The sequence below is a fragment of the Enhydra lutris genome, unplaced genomic scaffold (genome assembly GCF_002288905.1).
Source record: "Enhydra lutris kenyoni isolate GAN:26980312 unplaced genomic scaffold, ASM228890v2 scaffoldscaffold64, whole genome shotgun sequence".
In the NCBI taxonomy this organism is placed as follows: Eukaryota; Metazoa; Chordata; class Mammalia; order Carnivora; family Mustelidae; genus Enhydra; species Enhydra lutris.
This window is the reverse complement of record NW_019154148.1, coordinates 9,355,366-9,365,505: the sequence shown is the minus strand read 5'-3', so window position 1 is coordinate 9,365,505 and position 10,140 is coordinate 9,355,366. Positions and strand designations below refer to the sequence as shown.

Below are 10,140 nucleotides of genomic sequence, written 5' to 3'. Positions count from 1 at the left end.
ACACATAGATCAATGGAACAGAATAGAGAGCCCAGAAATAGACCCTCAACTCTATGGTCAACTAATCTTTGACAAAGCAGGAAAGAATGTCCAATGGAAAAAAGACAGCCTCTTCAATAAATGGTGTTGGGAAAATTGGACAGCCCCATGCAGAAAAATGAAATTGGATCATTTCCTTACACCACACACGAAAATAGACTCAAAATGGATGAAGGACCTCAATGTGAGAAAGGAATCCATCAAAATCCTTGAGGAGAACACAGGCAGCAACCTCTTTGACCTCAGCCACAGCAACATCTTCCTAGGAACTTCGCCAAAGGCAATGGAAGCAAGGGCAAAATGAACTATTGGGATTTTATCAAGATCAAAAGCTTTTGCACAGCAAAGGAAACAGTTAACAAAACCAAAAGACAACTGACAGAATGGGAGAAGATATTTGCAAATGACATATTAGATAAAGGGCTAGTGTCCAAAATCTATAAAGAACTTAGCAAACTCAACACCCAAAGAACAAATAATCCAATCGAGAAATGGGCAGAAGACACAAACAGACATTTCTGCAAAGAAGACATCCAGATGGCCAACAGACACATGAAAAAGTGCTCCATATCACTCGGCATCAGGGAAATACAAATCAAAACCACAATGAGATATCACCTCACACCAGTCAGAATGGCTAAAATTAACAAGTCAGGAAATGACAGATGCTGGCGAGGATGCGGAGAAAGGGGAACCCTCCTACACTGTTGGTGGGAATGCAAGCTGGTGCAACCACTCTGGAGAACAGCATGGAGGTTCCTCAAAATGTTGAAAATAGAACTACCCTATGACCCAGCAATTGCACTGCTGGGTATTTACCCTAAAGATACAAACGTAGTGATCCGAAGGGGCACGTGCACCCGAATGTTTATAGCAGCAATATCTACAATAGCCAAACTATGGAAAGAACCTAGATGTCCATCAACAGACGAATGGATAAAGAAGATGTGGTATATATACACAATGGAATACTATGCAGCCATCAAAAGAAATGAAATCTTGCCATTTGCGACGACATGGATGGAACTAGAGGGTATCATGCTTAGCGAAATAAGTCAATCGGTGAAAGACAACTATCATATGATCTCCCTGATATGAGGGAGAGGAGATGCAACATGGGGGGTTAAGGGGGCAGGAGAAGAGTAAATGAAACAAGATGGGATTGGGAGGGAGACAAACCATAAGTGACTCTTAATCTCACAAAACAAACTGAGGGTTGATGGGGGGAGGGGGGTTTGGAAAGGGGGGGTGGGATTATGGACGTTGGGGAGGGTATGTGCTGTGGTGAGTGCTGTGAAGTGTGTAAACCTGGCGATTCACAGACCTGTACCCCTGGGGATAAAAATATATGTTTACAAAAAATAAAATTTAAAAAAAAATAAGGCCAAAATTAAAATGCAATTATTAAATGTAGTCCCAAAAGGAGGCTCTCACTGCTAAGACAAAAGAGACAGAAGACCAAAAAAAAAAAAAAGAGAGAGAGAGAGAGAGACAGAAGAGAGTCAATGATATGGAGGACAAAGTGATAGAGAATAAGGAAGCTGAAAAAAAGAGAGAAAGACAACTACTGGATAACAAAGGGAGGATTCAAGAAATCTGCAATTTGATAAAGGAAAATAACATAGAGGTCCCATAAGAGGAGGACAGAGAGGAACAGAAGGTTTATTTGAACAAAATATAGCTGAAAACTTCCTTAATCTGAGGAAAGAAATAGGCATTCAAGTCCAGAAGGCACAGAGAACTCCTCTCAAAATCAATAAAAATAGGTCAACACCCTGACGTTTAACAGTGAAGCTTGCAAATTGCAGAGATAAAGGGAAAAATCCTGAAAGCAGCTTGGAACAAGAGGTCCTTAACCTATAAGAGTAGAAACATAAGGCTGGCAGCAGACCTATATGCAGAGACATGGCAGGCCAGAAAAGACAGTTGTCATATATTCAAAGAGCTGAATGGGGAAAATATGCAGCCAAAAATACTTTATCCAGCAGGCCTCGCATTCAGAATAGGAGGAGAGATAGAGTTTCCAGGACAAACAAAAACTAAAGGAATTCATGAACACTAAATGAGACTTGCAAGAAATATTAAAGGGGATCCTTTGAGCTGAGAGCCCAAAAGTAACAAAGATCAGAAAAGAACAGAGACAATCTAAAGAAACTGTGATCTTACAGGTAATACAATGGAACTAAATTCATATCTTTCAATAATCACTCTGAATGTAAATGGACTAAAAGCTTCAATCAAAAGACACAGGGTATCAGACTGGATTAAATATTAAAAAAAAAAAAGACCCAACCTTATGCTGTCTACAAGAGAGTCATTTTAAACACGAAGTTATCTTCAGACTGAAATTGAGGGGGTAGAAAACAATTTTTCATGCCAACAGATATCAAAAGAAATCTGGAGTAGCCATCCTTACATCAGAAAAACTAGATTTTAAACCAAATACTATAATAAGAGGTAAAGGACACAATATGATTATAAAAGGGTCTATCTAACAAGAAGATTAAATAAGTGTAAATATTTATGCCCCTAACTTGGAACCAACCAATTACATAAACCAATTAAATAAAATTAAAGAAACACATTGAAAATGATACAATAATAGCAGGAGACTTTAACACCCCTCTCACAACAATGAACAGATCATCTAAGTAGAAGATAACATTGAACAAGTGCTTTGAATGATGCACTGGACCAGATGGACTTCACAGACTAGCCTTTTATCCTAAACCAACAGAATATACATTCTTCTTGAGTGCCCATGGAACATTCTCCAGAATACATCACATACTGGGTCATAAATCAGGTTTCAACTGGTACCAAAACATTGAGATTATGCCTGCACACTTTCAGACCACAATGTTTTAAAACTTGCACTCAATCACAGGAGAAAATTTGGAAGGAACACAGATACACTCAGATTAAAGAGCATTCTAGTAAAAAACCAATGGCTCAACCAAGAAATTAAAGAAGAATTTTTAAAATGCATGGAAACAAATGAAAATGAGAACATAACAGTTAAGAAACTTTGGGATGTAGGCATCCCAAGGGGATGTATATAGAGAAATATATAGCAAAAGAAGTCTTTCTCAAGAAGCAAGAAAAGTCTCAAATACACAAGTTAACCTTATACCTAAAGGAACTGGACAAAGAACAGCAAATAAAGCCTAAATCCAGAAGGGGAAGAGAAATAATAAAGATTAGAACAGAAATCAATGAAATAGGAATCAAAAGAACAGTAAAATAGATTAATGAAATCAGGAGCTGGTTCTTTGAAAGAATTAATAAGATCACTAAACACCTGGCCAGACTTATCAAAAAGAAAAGTGAAAGATCGCAAATCAATAAAATCATGAATGAAATAGAAGAGATCCAACCAATACCAAAGAAATACAAAAAAGTTTAAGAGACTATTATGAGCAGTCATCTGCCTAAAAATTAGGCAATCTGAAAGCAATGGATGCATTCCTAGGAACATATAAACTAAAAACTGAAACAGTAAAAAATAGAAAACCTGAACAGACCCATAACCACCAAAACAATTAAATCAGTAATCAAAAATCTCTGGAAAAAAAAAAAAAGAACCCAGGGCCCAATGGCCTCCCAGCAGAATTCTACCAAACATTTAAAGAAAAATTAGTACCTATCCTCCTGAAGCTATTTTAAAAATAGAAATGAAAACTTCCAAATGCATTCTATGAGGGCAACATCACCTTGATCCCCAAACCAAAGTACCCACCAAAATGGAGAATTAGAGACTAATATCTCTGGTGAACATGAATGCAAAAATTCACAGCAAGATACTAACTAATAGGATCCAACAGTACATTAATAGGATAATTCACCACAACCAAGTATTTATTCCTGGACTGGAAGGGTGGTTCAACATCTGCAAATCAATCAGTGTGATACACTACATTAATAAAAGAAAGGACAAGAACAATATGATCCTCTCAATAGATGCAGTAAAAGCATGTGACAATATACAGCATCTTTTATTGATTAAATCTCTCTGCAGTGTAGGGACAGAGGGAACAAAATTCAATATCAAAAGCCATATACAGAGGTGCCTGGGTGGCTCAGTGAGTTAAAGCCTCTGCCTTCGGCTCAGGTCATGATCTCAGGGTCCTGGGATTGAGCCCTGCATCAGGCTCTCTGCTCAGCAGGGAGCCTGCTTCCCTCTCTCTTTCTCTCTTTCTGCCTGCCTTTATGCCTACTTGTTATCTCTCTCTGTCAAATAAATAAATAAAATCTTTTTTAAAAAAAGCCATATACAAAAACCCAACAGCCAATATCATTCTCAAAGAGGGGGAAATGGAGAGCTTTTCCCCTAAGGTCAGAAACACAACAGGGATGTCCACTTTCACCACTGTTGTTCAAAACAGTACTAGAAGTCCTAGCCTCAGCAATTGACAACAAAAGAAATAAGAGGCATCCAAGTCAGCAAAGAAGAAATAAAACTTTTGCTCTTCCCAGATGACATGACATTCTATGTGGAAAACCCAAAAGATCCCACCCCAAAATCACTAGAACTTATACAGGAATTCAGCAAAGTGGCAGGATATAAAATCAATGTTCAGAAGTCAGCTGCATTTCTACACACTAACAATGAGGCAGAAAAACAGAAATCAAAGAATCAATCCCATTTACAATTACACCAAAAACCATAAGATACCTAGAAATAAACGTAACGAAAGAGGGAAAAGATCTGAACTCAGAAAACTATAAAGTACTCATGAAAGAAATTGAGGAAGACACAAAGAAATGGAAAAACATTTCATGCCCACAGATGAGAAGAACAAATATTGTTAAAATGTCTATGCTACTCAATCAATCCACACATTCAATGAAATCCCTATCAATATACAATGAACATTTTTCACTGAGCTGGAACAAACAATCCTAAAACTTGTATGGAATCGAAAAAAGACCCCAAATAGCCAAAGGAATGTTGAAAAAGAAAATCAAAGCTGGTAGCATCACAATGCCCGACTTCAAGCTCTATTACAAAGCTATAAAAATCAAGACAGTATGATACTGGCACAAAAAAAACAGATCATAGATCAATGGAACAGAATAGAGAGCCCAGAAATGGACCCTCAACTCTATGGCCAACTAATCTTCAACAAAGCAGGAAAGAATACCCAATGGGAAAAAGACAGTCTCTTCAACAAATGGGGTTGGGAAAATTGGACAGCCACATGCAGAAAAACGAAACTATATCACGTTCTTAGACCACACACAAAGATAAATTAAAAATGGATGGAAGACCAAAATGTGACACAGGAATCCATCACAATCCTAGAGGAGAACGCAGACCTCAGCTGCAGTAACTTCTTGCAAGACGTGTCTCCAAAGGCCAGGGAAACAAAAGCAAAAATTAACTATTGGGACTTCATCAGGATCAAAATCTTTTTCACAACAAAGGAAACGGTTGACAAAACTAAAAAAAATATTTGCAGGCGTCTCATCAGACAAAGGGCTAGTATCCAAAATCAATAAACAGCTTACCAACTCAACAGCCAAAAACAAATATTCCAGTCAAGAAATGGGCAGAAGACATGAACAGACACTTCTCCAAACAAGACATTTAAATGGCTAACAGACACATGAAAAAATGTTCAGCATCACTAGCCATCAGGGAAATACAGATCAAAACCACAATGAGATACCATCCTACACCAGTTAGAATGGCAAAAATTAAGAAGACGGGGAACAACAAATGTTGGTGAGAATGTGGAGAAAGGGGAACCCTCTTACACTGTTCATGGGAAAGCAAGCTGATACATCCACTCTGGAAAACAGTATGGAGGTCCCTTAAGATGCTAAAAATAGAGCTACCCTATGACCCAGCAATTGAACTACTAGGTATTTACCCCAAAGATGCAGATGTAGTGAAAAGAGGGGCACATGCACCCCAATGTTCATAGCAGCAATGTCCATAAAATCCAAAATATGGAAAGAGTCCAGATATCCATAGTCAAATGAATGGACAAAGAAAATGTGATAAATATATATATTATATATATGATATATGTAATATATAATATAATATATTAATATATAATATAAAATAATATATTAATATGATAATTATATATATATATATATGAATGTTACTCAGGTATCAAAAAGAATGAAATCTGCCATTTGCAATGATGTGGCTGGAACTAGAGGGTATTATGCTAAGTGAAATGAGTCAGTCAGAGAAAGACAAATATAATATGATATTTGTTAGTTTCCAAATACATTTATTGCCCTTCCCTCATCTAGTCATTTTGAGGGAGTACAATGAGGCGCTAATGACCCTGCAGGCTGCATCTTCTTGGTTCCTATATCCACAGAATATTAGAGGACAGAATGAAGGGATAAGACGAGCTAGTACTGTCTCCCATATTGTTTCAGGTGTCACCTCAGGGAGTAGCAGCAGACAACTGCTCGAGTTCCTGCAAGACCAGTCTGCCATTCTGGCTGCCATTTCTTCCAGATAACCCTACTCCTTGGGTTCTACTAACACCAACTTCTTTTATCTCAAGTATAGAGATGTTAGCAGCTTCATACTGTTACAAATCTCAGGGTTTCTTCAATATCTCCTGTTTGGATTTGCAACCCATTTATCACTTGGGACACCAATGCTCTGCATTAAATAGCCTCCCTTATAAATAATAATAAGTTGTTTCTATTTTCATAGTTAGATCCTTTCTGACACAGGGTAATGAAGGACTTCATAAAAATCCAGATAATATCAATTTATTTCACTGTCATGATTATTGTTGCCTTCATAAATGTTATACCTTTGATCAGAACATCCATAATATTTTATTTCTCTAATTCAGGGCTTTCAGCCCTAGCACTGTTGACATTTTGGGCTGGATAATCCTTTGTTGAAGGAGACTATACTGTGCATTGTATAATATTTAGAAAAATCCCTGGCCTCTACTTACTAGATGCCAGTAATCCCTCTCTCCTAGGCTATGATCACCAAAACTGTCTCCAGACATTGCCAAGTGTCTCCCGCAGTGAGAGTATGGGGAAAAACTGCCTCATGTTGAGAACCACTACTTTAATCAAAAAGCTGATGAAAAACACTGCAGTTATTTCTTTTTCTCCTTTAAAGCAATGATTTATACTTTGACTAATGCCTGACTATTGTGTTTTAGTGTGGTTATTACAGTAGAGTTCGATAGACATGGCTGTAGCCCATTATATGTATGATAATTTTATTTTTTCAGTCTGCACCTTCAGTCACTTGCCAATACAAAGTGTCCATCCTATAGAACGAAATGTTGCATATAACTCCACAAAGATGTCTCAGAGATATTCTGAACTGTGCTGCCATCTTGTATGGACACCTTGCCATGTACATTCATTCATCCAACCCATATTTATTGCTTATTTAGAGTGTTAGGCTCCTTCCTAAGCACATAGATGAGCAATTTAAGAAGTTCAGAAGTAATGCTTTCAGTCTGTCCTAGCAGGGCATACTTGCATGTCATCAAGAGCTACCATGTAAGAAGAGACCTCTCTTCTGGGAGTCAGAGGTTGTTTTTCTCAAGTCCTGCTTTAATTAATGGAGACTTCCTCTTACAAGGATATGTCATTATAGGCTGAGCCAAATGTCAGAAAATAGGATGCACTTGGGTCCCATATTGGGCCACAGAATGAATGACTGAGCAACCTTTTAATGACGATGTGGATTAGAAACCATGGGATCATGATCATGTGAAAACCATGTAGATGTAGCAATGCAGATCAAGTCCCCTGACTCCCTTTGTGTTCACTTGGATTTTCCTCTTCTCTCTTTCTATGAAGGTAAGCAGAGATTCCCTTTAGAATCTCATTGAAATCAGTTAACTTGTCTCCATTTAATAAATAATAATAGTCCCCTTGTTCAGTTATCATTTTTGTAATTTTGAAATTTATTGACTGTCTATATATCCAGCAAGCAAATGTGTTTATTCCTATTATTCAAACATCTTTAAAACTGTCCTAAACTGGATGGAATTTGACATGTTCTACAACCTGGCCTTGAATAGTCATGGTATTCCTTCCAGTTCTGAGAAACAGGAATCCTTGGTACACTGTGTAAACTCTGTCTACTCATCTTTTATTCTTTTATTCTTGTTCTCATATATTTATTCATGATGGACAAGTATCGCACTGTATGTTACTGACTAAATCATATGCCTGACTGTTTTGATAATGGTGCAGTGAAGGTGGTGATGGAGAAAATTAAGAAGCTTCTATGGCCATGTAGCAGCTTAATAAATGTAGTAGAATTATCATTGTTATTATTATAATATCTAAATGTATATTTGGTGGCATTTGAATAAGTTAGTGACTATGCATTGAAAATAGGAAATCATCAACAGTGGGTCACAGAATTACTTGCCAGTGAGGATTGCCTTGGCCAGAGGTTACTTTAAGGAACGGTCAAGTTTTCTTCTGGTGAGTGCCCACCCTATAAGGATCCCAGTAATAGCTAGTGGTTAGAACACAGCAGATTTTCCAACCCCCTCAAAGGAAGATGAAGCAAGTGCAGTTAAAACAGGTACACCCCTGTCTCCAGTGGTTGCCTCACCTGTTCTTTCCACTCTTTATCTCCCTATACCTGCTCCTTCCCTATCAACCTCCTGACTGCTTTCTTCACATCCTTATTCCTCAGTGTGTAGATCAGAGGGTTGAGTGTGGCAGCAAGGATCATGTATAGCACCGCCAGTGCTTTGCTCTGGTCCTGGGAATAGTTGTCCTTGGGCTGCAGATACAAAAACATAATGGTCCCATAGAAGAGTGAGACTACCATTAGGTGGGAGGCACAGGTCCCAAAGGCCTTTTTCCTTCCTTCTGCTGAGCACATTTTTACTACTGCTCTGGTGATGCACACATAAGTGGTCAGGATGATGGATACAGGCATGCCTAGGATGATTAGCCAGGCTATAAACATTTTAGATTCTGTTGGGCCAGTATCCACACAGGAGAGTTTAACAATGATCAACGGTTCACAAAAGAAATGGTCCACACGCCGGTTTCCACATCGAGGCAGCACCATGGCCATTGAGGACTGTAGAAAGGAGTTGGCAAAACGAGAACACCAGGAAGCTGCTGCCAGGAGGTGGCACAGCCTGGGGTGCATGATAGAGGCATAGGGCAGAGGCCAGCAAACTGCAACATAGTGGTCTATTGCCATCACTGCAAGGAAAACACACTCAGTGGAGCCAAGTGCCAAGGCCACCCAGTACTGGACCATGCAGCCAGCATAGCTAATCTTCTTGTTGCCACCCCACATGATCACCAGCATCTGAGGGACAATGCTGGTAGTGAAGCAGAGGTCAAGAACAGAGAGGTTTCTAAGGAAGAAGTACATGGGTGTGTGGAGTCCAGTGTCCAGGATCGAGAGCAAGATGATGGCCACATTGCCCACAAGGGTTATTGTGTAGAATGTCAGGACAAAGAGGGAGAGAATCAGCTCTAACTCAGGCCGCTCAGAGAAGCCCACTAAGATGAAATCCCCACCTATGCTGTCATTAACTGTTTCCATCTCCTCTTCAGCCCTATCACTGCAGGAGATCCCACACCCTCTGCAGTGGGATTTAAGAATAAGTGGGTAATTAATACACATAATGGATTTAAGCATGGTCCTTAGATGCGACCTAAATACTACATTTTTGCTTCTTATTTTCCTTTCTATCTTATTTCTCCTGGCAGTTGGATGAAAACTCCTGTAGGTACATGACTTCCACAGTAATAAATGTATCACAACCAATTTCAGTTATAAACATAAACAGCATCTAAGTTCACTAATTTGAAAGCCCGATCCCATGAATACTAAAAATTCATAATCTGATTAACATTCAGTCCTATCCTCTCCCCGGGTAGGATTCCTTCCTGGTGACCCCCTTGTGCTTGAGGGAAAGGATTTGGGCGGTTTCTCTCTCCCCCTGCCCCTTTCCCTGCCCCTGACCATAGGGTCCTCCTGTTTGGGCAGTGCATAGGGGAAGGGAAGGAGTTACAAAACAGTTCTTACTCTCCCAATCTGAGCCTGGGAGGTGTTTAAAGAGCTGACTCTTCTCTCATGGGAAAAGTTCAGGTTCTTAGAAGCTT

General features: G+C 38.9%; 1 protein-coding gene across 1 annotated transcript; it reads right to left on the bottom strand.

Annotated features, from left to right (window-relative positions):
- Window positions 1-8,644: 8,644 nt before the first annotated feature.
- LOC111158879 (putative olfactory receptor 2W6) lies at window positions 8,645-9,577 on the bottom strand. The gene has a single exon (XM_022521176.1). The coding sequence runs from the start codon at window positions 9,575-9,577 to the stop codon at window positions 8,645-8,647; it is 933 nt and encodes a 310-aa protein (XP_022376884.1).
- Between the last annotated feature and the right edge of the window lie 563 nt (window positions 9,578-10,140).